Below are 18262 nucleotides of genomic sequence, written 5' to 3'. Positions count from 1 at the left end.
AGTCACTATCTTGAAATAAACAAATAACTTGACCTACCCCTGCTGTTTGCCAGATGTTGTAGACAACTGACTAAGCGGAAGCGACATGAATGTTGTTTACTAATGAGCAATATTACATTTCCACATTTGAGATGGTATGTATCTGTAGTTTGAATGAAATCATTAAATAGATGTGCTTGCAAAGAATTACAGAGTAGTTGACCTAATGCAGGGTGACAATAGCATGAGTCTCACTTTTAAGTGTTCCTGTAATGTATGTTTATGAGTCAGACGCTGGCTGGGTATCTCTGTCTCCTTTTATATTCAGTGGATCGACAGAAACTTTATCAGCAACTACTTTTATATAGAAGTAATCGTTTTAGTCATTTTTAAAGCCAAAATCCAAAACATTTTGAGGGTCCGTCTCCATCAGTGTGAAAGGTTTCAGTCTTTCTCTAATTTAATTTACAGTAAATGTAATATTTTTGGCTTTTGGACAAAACAAAACATTTGTAACATACGTTTGTCTTTTAGTGATTGATCGTCTAATCGATAAAATAATGAACAAAACAATCGTTTCTGAAACAACATCTATGCAGTTGTAAGTGTGTGGAGAAAACATCCTTCATACAGTGTATGGGCCTATTTTACCACAAGGTGGCACTGTGTCATTGACAGTCTGAAAATAGGCATATTATGAGGATTTTACAGGTTGGCCAATCTTGACTGACCACATTTACAGTCAGTTTCATCATAGAAGTTCAATCTTCAGACCTTTTTTAAATGAGCAGTGGTTAGTTTTCCATACCAAGGCAGTTTAGTTGTGTGTGTGTCTTTGCGTACTATATCAACATAATCTAATGGAGATGATTCTCTAGTGTGTTGTGTTTTTGTCCATGTTTAGTTTGTTTATTTGTTAAGTATTACAAACTGTTCCATTTTGCAGGGATAAACTCACATCTGTCTTGTGTGCTGACTTAAATGTTTTTGTGTATACAACTTCACCTTCAGGTTTCTCAGTCTGATGTCATATCCTGCAGGGCACTGGAAAGACTTGGCAGACTTCCCAGCAGCGCAGCCTCCTGGGGCTGATTCAGCCAATGTTCCCACCCAGGAATCCTGGACGTCTGACAGGAAACAGGCCCAACTCTCTCAAGGCCACTATAAGTCAGCCTCTCCCCTCACCCCAAGTCTCCCCTTCACCCGAAAACCTCTCCCAGGACCATTCTTTATGCTTCTCTCAGACAAACTATCTTACAAGTAGACATTCTTCGTCACCAAATCATGTTTTCACCCTCCCTACCCTCTGCCCAGCTTCCCATCGTAGCTCGGTCTTGCTTTAGCCTTTAAGCAATTGAACAGTTTTATTAGGTAAGAGAGCAATGATTAATGGCTGAGTAGCATTTGCATGTACAGTTATGTGCTGTCATGATGATGCTAATGTTTTTCTGACCTTGTTGGAGCATGTTTGGGCTAAATGTTGTAGCTTGAATACTTCTTACAATAGGGAGACATCTCAGGACCTGCAGACAAGCTACAGCTGCTGTTTAATTCTTCACAGCTCAGAATTAAACTCGAGAACATCAAATGGATTCTTTCAGTATTTCATTTATTTTATAAAAAGGGAATGCAATTACAAAATGTTTATGTACCTACATTAGTGTTTCAGATTGTACCGGTTTAACACAGGCAGCGTGCTACTGGACACACAAGGCTATTGCACACGAGACATTTCATACAACATAAATCATACATACTGTACAAAGATACATACATACATACTTACAAACATACATAGTTTTTCATATATTTATCATTAAAAAAATCATAGAATCGGGCAACACAATGAAGTGATACATAGATTAAAACATCTCTCCATCTGAAAAAAAAAAAAAAAAAAACGGAGGGAAAGCAAACATCACTGAAGCTGCCAAAGTGCTTTTCACCATTTCTACTTGGCCATCTAAACGTAAAAGTCAGTATCAAAAACACTGAGGGAGAGCAGAATTTTAAATGTGTGACTACAGGATGAAGGTTAGTGTAACCCTGAACAACAGGAACCGGACAATGAAAAACAGGACTTCCTATGTCTGAAGGAAGTTGTGTGTTGTAGGATGTCAGAGAATGAGGATGAAGCTGACCTCCCAAGGAGGCAAATCCCCACCCACCCATCCACCCTGTGCGTTTGAAACAAGAATTTCTCCCAGTTTGTAGGGGAGACGAGGGGTCTTTGGAAAGCTGAGACTTGTTTATATCTTAAGTTGCACATGGCAAGCAAATTAAACCAGGATGTTCACAACAAATTCTTGTTCATGGTGCTATTTAAGACTTCACAGTGAGAGTGACCTACCCTGTTCATCCCACTCTCTGATCGTCAGTGACTTGGTAATTCAACATAATGATCAATAATACTGTCAACAATGGAGCGCCTGCCCCAAACACTTCATACATACATTCAGCCTAATTCCCCAAGAGGAAGGCACAAGCAGAGACTGCACATTGCTGCTACGTCGCTACAACACTGTCAGGACATCTGTCCCATTAATCAAAGCCACTGGACAGCTGTCAATGAGTAAAATTCATCAGTGCCAACTCACTCCAGGAAATGTGCTTTCTGATTGGACCTTCCTCGATGGAAACTGTTAAAATACAAAAGACAACAGTAATAGCAAGAGGGACAGATTATGAGGACAAACGAGGGAAGGGGTGTTAGTGATGGAAGCTGGAGCTGGAATATATCATACACATTAGTGCGTACACACGAGTTAGAATGTCATGCAGTAAATGTAAGCAGATTATGTAAATTTGTTGTAGTTTATCAGATGGTTTAAGCAAGGTTATATAGGGGATATATAGCCCTGGTTTTGTTGAGGGAGCACTCATGGTATTATGGCTTCTGATGGAGTGCAGTGCTGAGTGAAGCTGATCACTGCCTCCGGTTTTGCAAAGAACAAGTGATGAACCTGTCAGCCTAATGTGCACATATATCGGTTAAGGAGAGTATTGTGGTTAAACCTTACAAAGGACAACAATCACTGAAGTAATCTACAAAGTGCAACCTTGCAAGCTTTGCACAGATGTAGTTTTCGAAAGGCCCAAAACAACTCACCACAACTATGACATTATGCATGCTATGTTTCCATTTTTGGCTTTTAACAGAGATGTTAAGAAAGAAAAACAAAAACAAGGTGACAGGCTTATACATTAAAATGGTTTGCAACTCCATATTAACTAATGGGAGTACCCATGAAAAAAAAAACTATTTTCACATTTCTGAAAGTTCCCACATTTTAAATTGGTCCCCTCTTGAAATATTGCATTTTTACACCCACTGCATGGGTGAACTGATTGAATGCTGATTGTGACTGTGTGAATTCACACAATTTTGATTGTAATAAGAAGAGAGTCTGCACTGTAGAACGTGTCTCTGCAGACACAGACTCGACAGAGTCAGCCTCGCCAGGCGTCTCAGTCCAGGATGTGTTTTGCTAACATCTCTCTGTCTCATCACAGCCTCTCATGCCATATACACACACGCTCTCTCTCACTCACACTCACATACACAAGCACAGACACAACACACACGCGCGCAGGCACTCTGATGTGTTTGCACCATATCAGACACAGGTGGTACAATCTTGCATGATGGGTGTCATCTGATGTTCATGTTTGTTTGTGCAATGTTCCAGAGAGCTGGAGCTCTTTAGAGGGACCAGACAACGCTCGGAGGGCCGCCCGCTTTGCAGCACCCCCCAGCAGCACAACACGCGCAGGAACTCCTTTCTCATGTCCTTGCTGCGCAGCGTGTAGATCACTGGGTTAAGAGCTGAGTTCAGAGTGGCAAAGCCAAAAAAGATGTCCGCTTTATAGAGGACTTTGCAGGACTGTATGCCACAGGATGAGTCTAGGAGGAGGATGATAAAAGCGGGCAGCCAACACATGATGAAGACACCCAGCACTATAGTGACTGTTTTCAAAAGGGAATAGGCCTGTGAGTTGGCTGCCTCCTGGTGGCTGGAGCGTACAATCAAATAGATCCTGACGTAGAGGATGACAATAGAGAGTAGTAAGATGCTGAAAATGGTGACAACAAAGACTATATATTTCTTAGAGTAGAGTGGTAATACGGCTGAGCACTCAGGAAGGTTGTTGATGCAGTTCCAGCCGATGATGGGAAGTCCTCCGAGCAGGATGGAGGTGACCCAGCAAGCTCCTATCAGGAGGAACATGCGGCATGTTTTGGTGGAGCCGTACACCTTCACCTTGGTGATAGCTATATAGCGCTCTATAGCTATGGCCAGCAAACTAAAAACGGAGGCCGCCAGAGCGATGAACGCCGTGCCCTCCCGGATGAACCACTGCACGGGCCTCAGCTCAAAAGTCCTCGACCCTGATAGAAAAATGTTGGCTATGTAGGCCGAGCCTGCCAGCAGGTCAGAGAACGCCAGGTTGCCGATGAAGAAGAACATGGCGGAGTGGAACTTCTTGTTGCGGCACACGGCAATGAGGACCAGCAGATTCTCCAGGATGATGATGGTGCAGAGGACCACGATGACAATGTTGAGGGTGGTGAGATGTTTTTTACTCTCAATGTACTTATCCAGATCCTGGGTGGTCATATTCTTAGCATAGGCATAGTAGGAGTGGATCAGAGTCTGATTGTAGTACTGGGAATACTTGCTCTCCATGGTGACAGGGTGGCAGAGCACAGTGGCTTTACGGCAAAGATTCATTCACACAGCTGAGTTGTGCAGAGCGTCTACGGCGATAATCATTGCCTCAGAGGACAGGAAGAGGGCCCACGGCCGGGAGGGAGACCGCCCGTCCCACAGTCACGTCTCAGGGAGCTCTATGCGGGTCACCTGCACACACAAAGAAAGAAAGAGAAGGCCTGGGTTACCCACAAGGGAAATTCAGTTGCACTAATGAAATAAACGGTGACAAAGCAAACATACGTTTTAGAAGAGCGATGCACTCGCCAAAGTCAAAACCCAGTAGAAAAACAAAGTATCCAGGCAACAACCTGTGCCTCGGCCTGTAGAGTGGAAACTAGACATTTTCCTAAATTCGCTTGAAGACTCCATTTTAATAACATAAAGTCAAAGTAAGAAGGAAGAGCAATAGGCCAGAGTTTTAAAATAAAAACCCCTTATTATCACATCCTTGAGGTGATCTAACATATTAACATTCATCATGACAAGTTAGCATTTAAAGCAAAGACTCAGCAATCACATGTCACAAATGAAGGACCACACAGTGAACACACTGCACTCACTGTATCCATTTGTTACATCTCAAACTGAACTCCCATGCAGGCAACAATTGCAGCTTGTTGAATTCTAAAGCAAATGGAAAGTAATTATCCAGTGGCTCATAAGGGAGTTGTACGTTATCATAAAAAATGACTCTGCGGGGAAATATAAATTTACTCTGAGGCATATCAACATTCAAAGACCTTCCCTCCCTGAACCTGCCAAAGGAAAGAGATCGTCTTCAGGTAGAAGAATAAATGCTCTGTGAGGCTCTGTGAGCGCTGGTGCTCAGACAAATGTCTGAGCAGCGGGGACATTCCACTAACCCTGTTCGAGCACTCGGCTGTCAACACACGGCATTGTTGAGGGGAGCGAACCATTCCACTCCAGTGAGCTACCTCTTGAAACTTCAGCATAGCTTGTGGATCAGTCAGTCAGCCCTCACCTCCACCTCCCACCCCTTGCTAACAGCAAATCAAATAGATACCCAAGAGGAGAAGGTGGGGGCTTCCTTGACTTTCTGAGAAAACACTTTGTCAGACATATTGCCATTTTAATTATTCAAAACACCAAAGATTTTGCATGGCTATGTGTGCTGTATTGAGACTTGGTCAGAATAATGACTATGACATTAGGCCTAATGCTGCTACTGCCTAATGTATCCAACAAGGTAATACATAAACAAGCTTGCTAGTGTGAAACCAATGAGGAAAACCTTTGACCTAATGAGGTTTAGGTTTTATATGGATGAAGCAAAAGAAATTAAGTAAAACCCTGTGAATCACTAATGTGGCCTCAAATGACTCTTTTCAAGGGCAAACCAAGACAAAATAAAATGCACTGCAGCTACAGGGCTGAAAACAAAGGAAAGTTGGAGGCTCTGGAAATCTAATTAGAGGTGGAGCTGGTGTCTTAAACCTGTCAAAAGTAACAGGATCCCTCTGCAGGCCAGCTCCAGAGGTAATTCAACACGGATGCTTGTCTTTGCAACTAGCCTGGACGGCTGCAGCAGCTCTTAGCTGGGAAGCTTTAGTGGAAACTGGGACTGAGCCTCCTCTCTGTTCTGCTGGGCTTTAACTCAAAACCTGAGAGACCAAGAGATGGAGAGGGGAAAGAGACAAAGCCAGACAGAGAGCATGCATGTGGAACGGCATCTGGACACAAAGGCAGGAATCTGAGACGTCACTGTGATGAGCACATAGACGCACGGGCTCATCAGTCGCGATGCGTTGCACTACAGAGCTTTTCTCTACGTGTGGGCGGAAAACCTTCCTCGCACACACACGCGGCTGATTGTGACAGACACGGTGTAGTGCAAAAGCAGAGCATTCCCCTGCACACAGGCCTTTTTCAGCACACAGCTGCTATTGGTTGCCAGTAATAACCAGCACGCTGTTTCCTCAAGCAGGAACAAAGAACAATAGTCTCCTTCAATGTGAAGAGCATTGCCCTTCAGCCTTAATAATGGGACAGCACACTTCTATTTGGCTGCTGCGACTGTATCATAGCAGAAATTTATTTACAGTTGAGCACTCCCTTGTTGGAACTGCTGTATCAGGACAGCTTGTCTCTCCCCCATCCTTTTTAGCTCCATTAATAGACACAAATAGGAGGCTTGAGGCTGAGCACATGTGCCAGCTGCATCAGTGTAATCATGTTAGGTTACATTATTGCAGCCTATAATGATTTTATTAATGGAAAAGTCAGCCGACATAGACCAGCTCAGTGTCTCGCCAGCCTCCAGCCCCCTCAGAGAAAAAAGCACTGCTTTTCCTTTGTTTCATCCCATGTCTTTCTCTCAGCTCCATCAGGTTTTCTCAGGACACTTCTCTTGCCATCTGTCGTGCAGACAGCTCGAGGTCCTCCTGAAACCATTGGAGCCCTTGGTGTCTGTCATCAGGGGATTTCACTGTGTGTGGGGAACCTGATAGGCAGGTTTGCCTACAGCACAGTCGTGCTGCAAGCCCTGCCCTGCGCCTACACCTGTCGTGCGCCTTTCAGGCGTTTCCACGGCGATTGGTCGACGGGAGTGGAGGCTTCCTCCTATATGTGACACCTCCCTCCTGACCCATCGACAGTGCTGTGGCCTACAGTTAACCCAGACATCACACAATAGACATAAGGCAATGCCACACCATGTCAAACAATGACTGCTTTCTTAACTAACAGAAAGGGAGAACAACAAACTGTTAATAAATGAAATATATAACTAAACTTAACACACTTAAGCTGTATTAAGCTGTGCATATACACATGTACATGTTGGAAAATGCATGTAATTAATTACATTTTTAGGAGTAAACTAATTTCACCAGGAGAGAAAGGATGGATTATGTTTGGTTTCAACAAATGTCAAAGTGCTATGAAGAAGGTGAGGGTGTCGCGACGGTACAGAAAGAACGATAACACATATCCTGTCTGGATTTCACAGCGGCACAGGTTAGACAAGGTGATGAAAGAGACAACTGTGGACAGCAGAGTAAAAAGAAGAGTCAAAGAGAAAAAGGAAGCTGAAACAAGAGACAGGATATGCTAAAATTATTTGATCTTTCTCATCATTTGAGAAAGAATGCTGAGATGGTCTTGTGCTGCATATTCACACAGACACTATCAGTGTATTTACATTTTCACAGCTCCGCCTGCTTTTTGCAGCCATGCTGAGATGGCAGTGTGCTTTAATCAACCACTGAACCACAGTTGCAAATAGCTGCATATAGAGCATAGATTTTTTTTTTTTCAAACATCCAAAAGATGATTCAGAAGGGATTGCTGGTTGCTGGTGAAAGCTGACTCTTGTTTTCTCCTAATCCTAACCAAGTTTCCCCTCTCCATCACGGGACTGACGGCTGCACAAAAGCCTCAGGTGTTTTTCCCAGAAACACCTGATAAGCCCCAATTAGCAGGCTGTCTGCTCAACCAAAAAACCCAAGGCAACGCCGCCCCATTACACCACCTGCTACCTGTCACACTCTTACTTAAACATCACTCCACTTTCTCCCTCCCTCTCTGTGAAAAGGCACTTAAAAGGATAATAGAGCTTCCTAAAACTTCACATAGTGCGTGCCCACGTTTCCTTGCACACGCACGGTTTCACTCATATGTACAATCTCGCATAGACATTTTGGTCTAGATAAGAGCGGCAACTGACCTTGTGTTTGGCCAGTTTACATTTGTGGTTCATCTTGTTTGCACTGAAACACGTTTACTGTTTGTTTACCTAGATTTGATCAGCGTGCCTCTTTTTCTTGTTGAGCTGTTTGTGGTCTGAAACATCCTGTAACACATCTTTTTCCACCTGCCCTTCACACTACCTGCACATGAGTCGCTGTATTGGCAACATAGCAACAAATTCAGCAACTTTTTTTCTTTCAACAGTCTCTTCACAGAACATGCTCTAAAAAGGCAGCAGTATGAGTGTAACAGAAAGGCCTCCTTTGTTAGGACTGAAATATAAAAACGTTAATCATGTACATTTTCCATTTTAAGGAAATTTAATGACTTCCTGCTCCCTCTCCAAGACATTAGGCTTTTCTTCTGTTGTAAAGACTTAATCTCTCCTCAGATTTAAAAACAGTCACGAGGTAATCCATCATGGATGCACAAAAAGCATCTGCTGCTGTAATTTGTTCTTTCCTGTTCAGTTTCACAGCCATTAACGGTGGTATCAGTGAATTACTTGTCTCTGAGAGTGCTTTGCTGTAACTGCGAGCACAATCTGTCTACACCCCTCTTCTTCTGGCCACCAAAGGATAGTCTGCGGGTGCTGCAACTGTAATAATCAGTATTCGTTTGAGAAAGAAATACAAGTATTTCCAGGAAATAATGTCTGTGTCTGAGTGACAGGAGTGATGGAGATATTCAGCTAAACAGCAAAAATAGTGTTGGCATCTAAGTCTTTAAACTCAAACAGGATGTAACGTGACCCAAGGTACTTTTAGGTGTATTTTAAAGGAAGTGAACCAAAAGGTGCGAATGTGAGGGGAGGTACCGCAGATGAGCTCAGGCTCCTAGGAGGAAAATTCCAAATGCAAAGTGCAGCAGTGTAGTCAGAAAGTTTCCCCAGTTCAAGTGTTGACATGTCAGACACACAGGAGAAAACACAACTATTACCACCACAAAGTTTCACCACTGCTACCACAGGAGCTTCAGTTCTGCGGAAGTGACTAAACTGAAAGATGGCATGCTTTGAGAACACCCACGGTTGTTCTCTACCGTTTTCCGTTTCTTTAACTTTATCAGCAATGACATATTATGTGGTATTGTATTTACAGCTAGAGCTCAGCGGCTAACACAAGCCGCTGCACACATGTGGCCATTACAGCAGGCTTTTTTTTCTTTTTTCAAGCAGCTCCATGCTATCTCTGCAACCACAAAAAACACAGGGATGGACTGCGTCTGCTGGCAGGTGGCTGTAGCGTCTCTCTGCAGCTCTATCCATCACTGAGCCCCAGGTCTGATGTGTGTGTGTGAGAGAAATCTTTTCACATTAGCACAGCAACGCTATTGATCGCCCGTCCCTCAATTTCCAGGAAAAAGCATTCATGTTTCCAGTATCACTGTAACTGGGATGAGGAGGATTTCATGTTTGCTGCAGAGTGATACGACCAAGCTGCGTCCTGGTCCTTTAAATGACTTTGGTCACAGCAGAGACTAAATAGCCTCATGCAGATCTCTCTACCTTAGTCACGACTGCTGGAGCTTATCTTAAACCGTTGCTCTTATCTCTGTTGCGTGCCACAATGAGAACCAGCTCCCTGATGCCAAAATCAGTGATGGTGATGAAGCACAGCTGACATTGGGACAAGCTTAAAAAACCTTCATACTGTGGTGTGAAATAAGAGAAAATGTGTTCATTTCAAGTCCACACAACAAACCTACAACAAAACATTCATAAAAGACTAAATGCCACTGCAGTTGACAGTCAATACTAAAGCTAAGCATGCTAAACATGCAGCCATTTTTTGTTTCATTCATTTCTTATCTACTGACTAGATACCTACACATGGTTACTGATATTTTCTACACAGAACTAGAAAGCAAAGTTGTAAAATTCTGTCAGGCAGACAGGCTCACACATTCTGGCAGTGATTTCACACATTTGAGCGCGGGCTGTGGCAACAAAAACCAAAAAAGAAATCCGCTGGATCTGTTGTTTTGACACGGCCAGACAAATGAAAAATAGAGGTTTTAAGGGGAAGTGCAAACTAGAGAGAAGAGAGTTTGTTTCAGTGTCGCGCCGTAACATGCACAGTCAAGAGGGAGAACAGACTGAGAGATATGAAATGGGGGCCTGCAAAATTTCACAGTATCTTCCTTGGAGAGGAACTCATTTTAGGGAACAACAAATTGAACAGAGAAAAAAAAAACCTGGCAGAGGAATGTCTGTAACTTGCCAAACCATGTCACAGACATACACATATCACATCCTTTTTTGTGAAAAATATACAGAAGTATTTATTACATGTTTATATCAGTGTCATGATAACCTGCACCATGGTGTTTGATAGAGAGGCTTAAAGCAAAACACTTCCTATTTACTGACATATTGACCTGTTCCTTCTTGTGTTTTCACTCAGTGTTTGAGGTTTAATTTTAGCTCCAAGAGAAAATGTTCCTCTCTCTTTGTTCATTATTGTGCTAACACAGTCAAGCTTCATTAAAACTGCATATAAGCTGCTAGATATTAGTGAAGTGGTTGTCCCCAATACATGGGCTTCCATCATATAATTAGGGATTACCCTTTCGCTCGTCAAACAGTTTGACAGTTTGGGTACAGCCTCTTCTGAGGGGTTCAATCTGTCAACATAGTTGAGTCAGGAACAAAGAAGTTTTTTTTAACTATATGTTTCATAGGGGCTCCTCTTGTTTTCTGTTCCTCTCCTTACTTAGGTAATCACTGCAACTTTGCAATGCTTTATTTATGGCAGCTGTTCATGCGCTGTGGGGCTTTTAGAGTGGCAGTGAGTTGAGCTGGAGACAAAGAGCAGCGTAAAAGAAGGGCATCATACACCCTCAGGAGCCATAACCCGCATGACCGGCAGACTACCCCCCCGCCTCCCCATCAGTCTGCCCTATTTGGGGGGTGGGGGATCTCCAAGGGTGGCGCCTGAGAGGCAATTACTGTAATACCTTCACCCTCATACTATTCCTGTCAACTTAAGTCACTGGCTTCCAAATTATTCATGTTTTCATATCGCTCTCTTTTGCATATATTTCCTCTTTATGCTGCTCCCTGATTTGAAAAGCTGCATCATCCTCACTGTAACACCCCCAACCCTCCCTTCCCCTCGTATATTTTAAACTTCACCACAGAGATCAAAAGACGAGGCCACAAAGAGGTGATTAAATACACATCAAGAGGGATCTATTTAGCACACATCTGGAGCAGACATGTTCTTATAGCCCCCTATTAAAGACTTCATTACAGCACATACTGTGCAATAAGCTCTCAATTCAAGAAACTCTGGAGCTCTGCACTAAGAAACTGCTTTCTTAGAACTGTGTATGTCCTAATTCCTCTTGTCAGCAAAAAAAAAAATTAATGAGTGTTTCATATAGCTTTACTCATAACAGTTTCAGAAAAGAGCAGCATTATCATTCTGTTTGCATGTTAATATATCTCTATATGCGGGATGTGTATGCGATGTGCAAACTGTCCAAAGATTTGCTCAACATGAAAAAGTAAAAACTGTTGACAGAGTTCAAGCTTGACATGGAACAGTGGTAAACCACACACAAAAAATGCTCAGCTCAGCTGTGAATTTGTGAGATTTGCACGTATAAAGGTGAACTTGTATTAACCACATTGCCTTCAGCACCAGTGCATGACATCTGCACACCGGTCTGGGTGACACAGTAAAAAAACGTCAGGTTTGGTCTGGCTGGTTTGCATCAGAAACCTTAGGTCTGAAGGCTGAGGTGTGCCTGATTCAAGTTTCAGCCCCTCTCACACTTTCCCATATTCTTATCTTTACAATGAGGTCTCCGCTAATGAATGGCTTTGAACCCTTTACGGGTCTCTTTTGTCCTGGATCCCTGCTTCTATTCTACTCTGTTGCTAGACCTTGAACTCCACCCCTTCTCATGTTCTACTGCCTCATTGGGAAACGACGTGGTTGCCGTGAGAGAGTTTGTGATTATGTGTTGCATGGCATGCCAGCCAGCTCGAGACATGACAACATAATGTATTTCCATTCTACTACCGTGTTGCTGTGACAGCGACAGTGACACATTGTTCCTCTGATGTTGCTGTGATTTTCAGAACATCGCAGACTGTCAGAGAACTGCGTGGAAAAATCAAACACACAGCAAAGGAGGAGGCGTTAGCAAAGTACTGCACGGGGGGGTGGGGGTGTGGAAATGATACCATCTACACATGCTAACACACAGAGGACACAAAGCCGCCCTGATTGTTTCTGCCCAGTGCCCACTGATAAGATGATGAATTGATGGAGGCCCTCCATCTCTCCTCATGGTCCAGCATAGGAAAACAACCTCAGACTCCTCTGGCAAACACAGATCCATTAAAGACAGCTCTGTTGTTGGAGAAAAACACGGTTGCCTGGAGAGAGAACATTGTTGTGTCCACACAGTCCACAGTCGTTCCTCAGCATTTAATAGAATTGAGAATTTCTTGCTTTGAAGAGGAAATGTAACTCTTGAAAAACTCTGTGATGTCAACATCAATTAGCCTCTCTGACACAAGGACAGTGTATCTTAAACTGTAAAAAAAAAATTGTGCAGATCCAGTACAGTTACAACCTGCATTTAAAGATCAGTGAATTTGTGCACGGAAAGAGACTCGAGGTAGTTACACAGTTTTGGAGGGATACTATGTCTGTTTTATTTCCTGGCAACATGAGTAAAGTTCTTAAAAAGTAAAGACCCCACAGTAAGTATCTTGGCTTCTCGTGCAGCTTTACCGAGCCTTACGCAAGGTTTTGGGTAGAATAGGCTGCCAAAAATGCAAAAACAGGTCTGAAAGTGAGTATTGCCGTGGTTTCACGTTTCAGATGGTGTGAGACAGCAGCTGTACTTGACTTTGACTTGGACGAGCCTCATCTGAAATAGACATGTTGGGAACGGTCGTCGTATTAGTTTGAAGTAAACAGCATCCATTTCCACTCAATCTGTCTGTTGCAATGGAGCAGTCTGGCCTCTATCATGACCCGGCTTGTGTTTGGCTGGAGGTTAATTCCATCATGTCTTTAAGCTTGAAGCCTAAAGACTGAAGCTGAAGATAAACAATCTTAATAGCTCTTTCTAACAGAACAAACCATCTCAGTGTTTTTTTAAAGTCTTTTAGTTATTAGAAAATCTGATAGAGCTTGTCAGGGGGAGAGACCAAGTTAGCTCTCAGTTCCAAACAAAATGAATAGCTTCTACAGGCTCTCTACTGGCTGCATAGGGTGATTCAAAATCCAAGAAAACTGTCTCCAGCTTACTTCTGGATCTAGGGAGGTGGGGTGTTGAAGTAATCCTGTTGAGATTTCCAGCTGCACAAACAAAGCTGACTGGATAACAAAGGCCTCCAAGAGGGAAGAAGAAAGAGGAGGAGGAGGTGGAGGAGGTGGAGGAGGAGGAGGAGGAGGGAGGAGTAGGTCTCCAAAACCCACAGCATCTTCATGTGTACCTGCTCCAAGATCACTCCAGAGTGAGTGGTGAGAATGACCAGAAATCGGGAAACCACGACATGACCACACTGATTAAGGCCGCCGCAGGAACAGACAGTATGAGGCCGTTCCCATCCAATTCATAAATCACACTGTATAACCTAAAGAGAGGTTGCAAAGTGCTGCAGATCCCATCTAAAGCCACAGCAGTAACCAGAAACCTTGCACTCAATCTACATGTCATTGTCTCTGAAAGATATATAATGTTCCTGTCTGCAGAACAACGTTACACAATGTAAAATGCCAGTCAGAGCTCTGAATAACTATTTTCTGCATTACTTCCAACCGACAGCATTTTGGAACAAGGGCCGGTTCCAGCTTGAAATGTGACAGGAGAGCAGCCTTATCCCCACCCTGGAAAGCATCAGGAAATCCTGGCATGCTGCTACAAGCATCAGCACCTGGTCATGGGGGGTCTTATAACTTGTCCCTCCAGTGGAAAAGGAATGTTAACAGGAGACTTTCCAGCTAATGGATTCTTTCATTTGGTGAGACACCTTCCTAAAATAGTCAGACTCCACTAAATATCAGCTTATGTAAATGTTTATATAATAATCAGAACAGCAATGACCACATCTTCTTGCAACTCAGGAAGATTGTTTAGAAAAGAAGAGACAGATAGGGCAAGTGAGTGTGTGTGTTTATTTCTCTACCTGCCAACAGAGAGCAAACAGTCTTCAGTGACATCCTACTTTCAAATGTGTTTACAAAATGGGTAAAAAGCAGAGGACGCCATATTAAGACACTCCCAGCTCCTGGCTGTGAGTCAGAAAGCTACATGCTGTCAGCTGTGTGTTGTGACTTGCGCTTTGGCAGCTTGCGAACAGAAGGCGTTTATTTTGCTCCAGCTGCCACACCCAAGGAAAGTGTTTTTCAGGCAAAGAGGGGGTGGGTGGTGGTGGTGGTGGTGGGGAGTACCAGCTCGAACTCTCGAGCCTTGTAGAACCCAGATGGCCGTCCACAGAGGAACACTATTAATATCACAGAGGAAAAGCCCAAAAAAAGTTCAGAAAGTTAATGCATCGACCTCTGGCTGGTTTCATTTAACCAGGTAGAAGCCTGGACGCCTCCGGCAGGTCGCTCCTCTGATCTTTCTGTGTTGTTGCCCTTCCAGTGTGGCTGAATAAAGTGGTGAGTACAGACAACAAAAGAGAAGTCAGCCTCCCCAAGGAAAAGCCTCCTCGCTGCTTCCTATTAGTGGATCGCTCCCAGGCCTGAGCTGAAACCCGAGCATCCTTTAGGGATCGACACCACCCACCCAACCCACCCATCTCCGCCTTCAACCCCCTAGTGACCTGTTCCACTAGAAAAAAAAGCCAGTTCCCACCACTGAATTGCCATTAATTTATTTATCCATCCGTGCACTTATACATCTATTTATTTATTCAACTCATCTATTTGTCTTAATTTCTCACGCTATCCCTGGCAGTCCCCATTCAGAAGGGTCCGATTACAGCGGTCATCTTGTGGAGGAAAACAGGGCCACTGTGCACAGTGAGCTGGGTCAGCAACACAGAGATCCTCAACTCATGATGTCATGGGCTGCTGGACTGAGCCAGTCTCCATGAACTCTAACATAAAAGATTTTAAAGTTCCTCTTATATAGACTGCTAAGACTAATACCATGTGTGCTCCCAGTCTGTGAAAAGGCTGCGTGTGCCCAGAGCTGTGAAGTGTCTGGCCAATAAGTTGACGCTGTTCACAGCACCCCGAGGTTACTCTTGCCAAGGCCAAGGATGGTGGATTTTGTATGAAGAAGCCTGGCAGCAGACAGACCCTGGTGGGGTTGCCGGTGCTGTTCTGGTGTAATGAGCCATGTGGTCACATGCGGCCAACGCAGACGGGCCGACAGGCTGCATCGTGCCCTGTCTTCCAGCTGGTCCAAAGCACGCTGGGAGAAGCACCTGAGTCCGTAAGTGGCCCTGCAAACAAAAAAAGGCTGCTCTCACACTAAACTAGCATCAATGAACCTGGTGACAGGAGCCTTCGACACTTGATAGTCTTCTCTCTGCTGACCGTGCTTCCTCTTCACCCTTGGCTGCTGATGTTATCACAGAAAGATGTTTGCAGGTCTTTGTAGCATCCGCGTGCATTCAAGAGTTTGGTTTCTCGCCCTGTCACCTTCGGCTTGTGCTTGAGATAATGTCACCACCGAGCCTTTTCCAGTTTCAGGCAGGCCTGTTAATGAGCACCACAGTGTGCAGATTGAACCAGACCAACCACAGGACAGAGGATGATGGATGGGGGCTTTTTTATCAGGGCAATAAACATTAGTTCCTCCACCTTATCATCTTATCTCACTGAGATTTGAGGATTCTGCTACAACAGGATGCTTCCTGACTGCACTGCTGACACCTCTGTATCCACCCCACCACTCCCAGTCTGCAGGGTTTACTCTTTTGGACACGGTTAAAGTGCTGTCTGGTTAGCATGGCCTTAGAGTGGTGATAAGGAAATGTAGCAACTAGCCTTGCAAGTGATGGCACAGACACAAAACTGCAAAAGAAACTCTTAGTCAGCAACAGGAATGCATGTTATTGTAACTTCATATTCCTTATCTGTGACTGATTTTAAATCTAACAACAATAAACTATACTCTGCTTGTGAAAGCTCTGTGCTGCCTTCCAGTGGGGAGCAGCACATCTCCAAAACCCATGAGATTAACTCCGGTACATGGGGATAATGGGGGCTTTTGTCTTATTAATACGTCCTTTCAATACAATGCCTTCTTTAGAGTGACGGATGAACAAGCCTCAACAACATCGGAGGGGTCAAAGCGGGGGGTGAGGGGAGAGGGGGGGGGCACAGCAGGCTGCACAACGGCTCCAAGGAACAGTGCGTGTGTGTGCGTGTGTCGAGGCCCCCGCGAGGACGCCCCTGCAGTCCACGCAACTCATCTCAACAGCAACAATTAGACTAGATATGATGCCACAGACTGCAACCCCCCCCCCCCTCCCCAAACACACACACACACACACACACACACACACACCCCTCCCTTCACCCGCTTCACCCGCTGTACGTATGATCGACAGCTGTAGGCCCGCATGTTAATATTTAACACCGCACGACGTTATTCATTAAAACACACACTACTCATTGTTTAACAAACGCAGCTGTCACACGGGATTCAAACACTAGCCATGGGCCGCAGGTTGCAGCAGCAGAGGTGTGTTTCTGCTTCAGGTGGATATACGTCCAGGGGCGGCGTGTGACTTTAAATGGGACACACTGCTGCTGCTGTCAAAGGTGTTCGTGAGATGAGGTTTTGATTGTGACTGGAAAGTTTCAATTCACTATAAAAGTTCACCGATGGTTGATGTCATGAGGGGAAGCCTCGTGGATGTGTCTCACTTACTGTTAAACTGAGAAGCCTTCTACAGAAGCGCGAGTCACATCAGATCCTTTTGTTAGGCTGCAGCAGCACATGCACGCTGTCACACTATGTTTTCAGACGGTTACTTACCCCATGAGCGGCGAAAAGACGCTCCGACACATATTTGTCTCCAAATGTCCTCACATGTGGTCATCAATTTCCAAAAGCTGGTCAAAAGAAAACTTTCAGCGCTCTCCCTTCTGCTCCGGGGTCGAGAAAGCAACAACAACAAAAAAAACGATGACAATCAAAACTTTCGCAGAGAACTAGGCGGCGTGTCTTGTCTAGCCAGTGGTAAATCCATAGTCTACCGGTCTGTCTGTCTCTGTCTGTGCGCCACCGCAGAAACCGTACAAAAAGAAAACCGGAGAGCGCGATAGTTCCTCTCAAAAAAGAAAAAAACGAGGAGGAATGAATGAAAGCGGGAGATCGCACTTTCTCTTTTGTCGCTCTAAAATCCACCAGTCCGTGTGTGATTGTCCTCCTCCTCTCTCTCTCTCTCTCTCTCTCTCTCTCTCTCCCTGGGAAACAACAGCTCCACGGGGCTGTGGAGCGAAGCGTCAGGGAGGCTCACGCGCGCGCACGGGCACACTCACACACACACACACACAATACGCACAATACGCGGTCTCACACACACCCACTCACACGAGCGACAGAGAGAGTATGCGAAAACGTCATATCCCCGTAAAGAGTCGCGAGTCGTGTCGATATGTAACGATGATGCGGCAGCAATTAATATGGAAAACTGTTTTTTAAGCCTATTTCTGGAGCGTTTCTCCCCACTCTGGAGCACGCAAATGAAGTCCAGATGTTCCACCTCCTCACTTCCTCTTTGCTAAGATCCCAGCATGATCCGGAGTCCACACTTTTCAACTCATCCTGGCTCAGTTTCCCTTGAGAAGAAGCCAGCTGCAAATGCATACAGCTCTGTGGCAATGTATTGACAATCAGTGTTAAAGGAGCATGACAAATAAACAGTC

At 44.4% G+C, this 18262-nt stretch overlaps 1 protein-coding gene and 1 long non-coding RNA gene across 2 annotated transcripts; one reads left to right on the top strand and one right to left on the bottom strand.

Moving 5' to 3' along the window:
- Positions 1 to 72: 72 nt before the first annotated feature.
- LOC108903002 (uncharacterized) lies at positions 73 to 1895 on the top strand. The gene is made up of 2 exons (XR_001964176.2): positions 73 to 134; positions 991 to 1895. It is a non-coding gene; the product is annotated as an uncharacterized LOC108903002 (long non-coding RNA).
- s1pr2 (sphingosine-1-phosphate receptor 2) lies at positions 1568 to 18251 on the bottom strand. The gene is made up of 2 exons (XM_018705071.2): positions 17370 to 18251; positions 1568 to 4841 (listed from the first exon to the last, which is right to left on the bottom strand). The coding sequence occupies exon 2, from the start codon at positions 4710 to 4712 to the stop codon at positions 3597 to 3599; it is 1116 nt and encodes a 371-aa protein (XP_018560587.1). The 5' UTR covers positions 4713 to 4841; positions 17370 to 18251; the 3' UTR covers positions 1568 to 3596.
- Positions 18252 to 18262: the final 11 nt, after the last annotated feature.

The sequence above is a fragment of the Lates calcarifer genome, linkage group LG11 (genome assembly GCF_001640805.2).
Source record: "Lates calcarifer isolate ASB-BC8 linkage group LG11, TLL_Latcal_v3, whole genome shotgun sequence".
Classification (NCBI taxonomy): domain Eukaryota; kingdom Metazoa; phylum Chordata; class Actinopteri; family Centropomidae; genus Lates; species Lates calcarifer.
The sequence above is the reverse complement of the archived record's forward strand: the minus strand, read 5'-3'. Positions and strand labels throughout refer to the sequence as shown.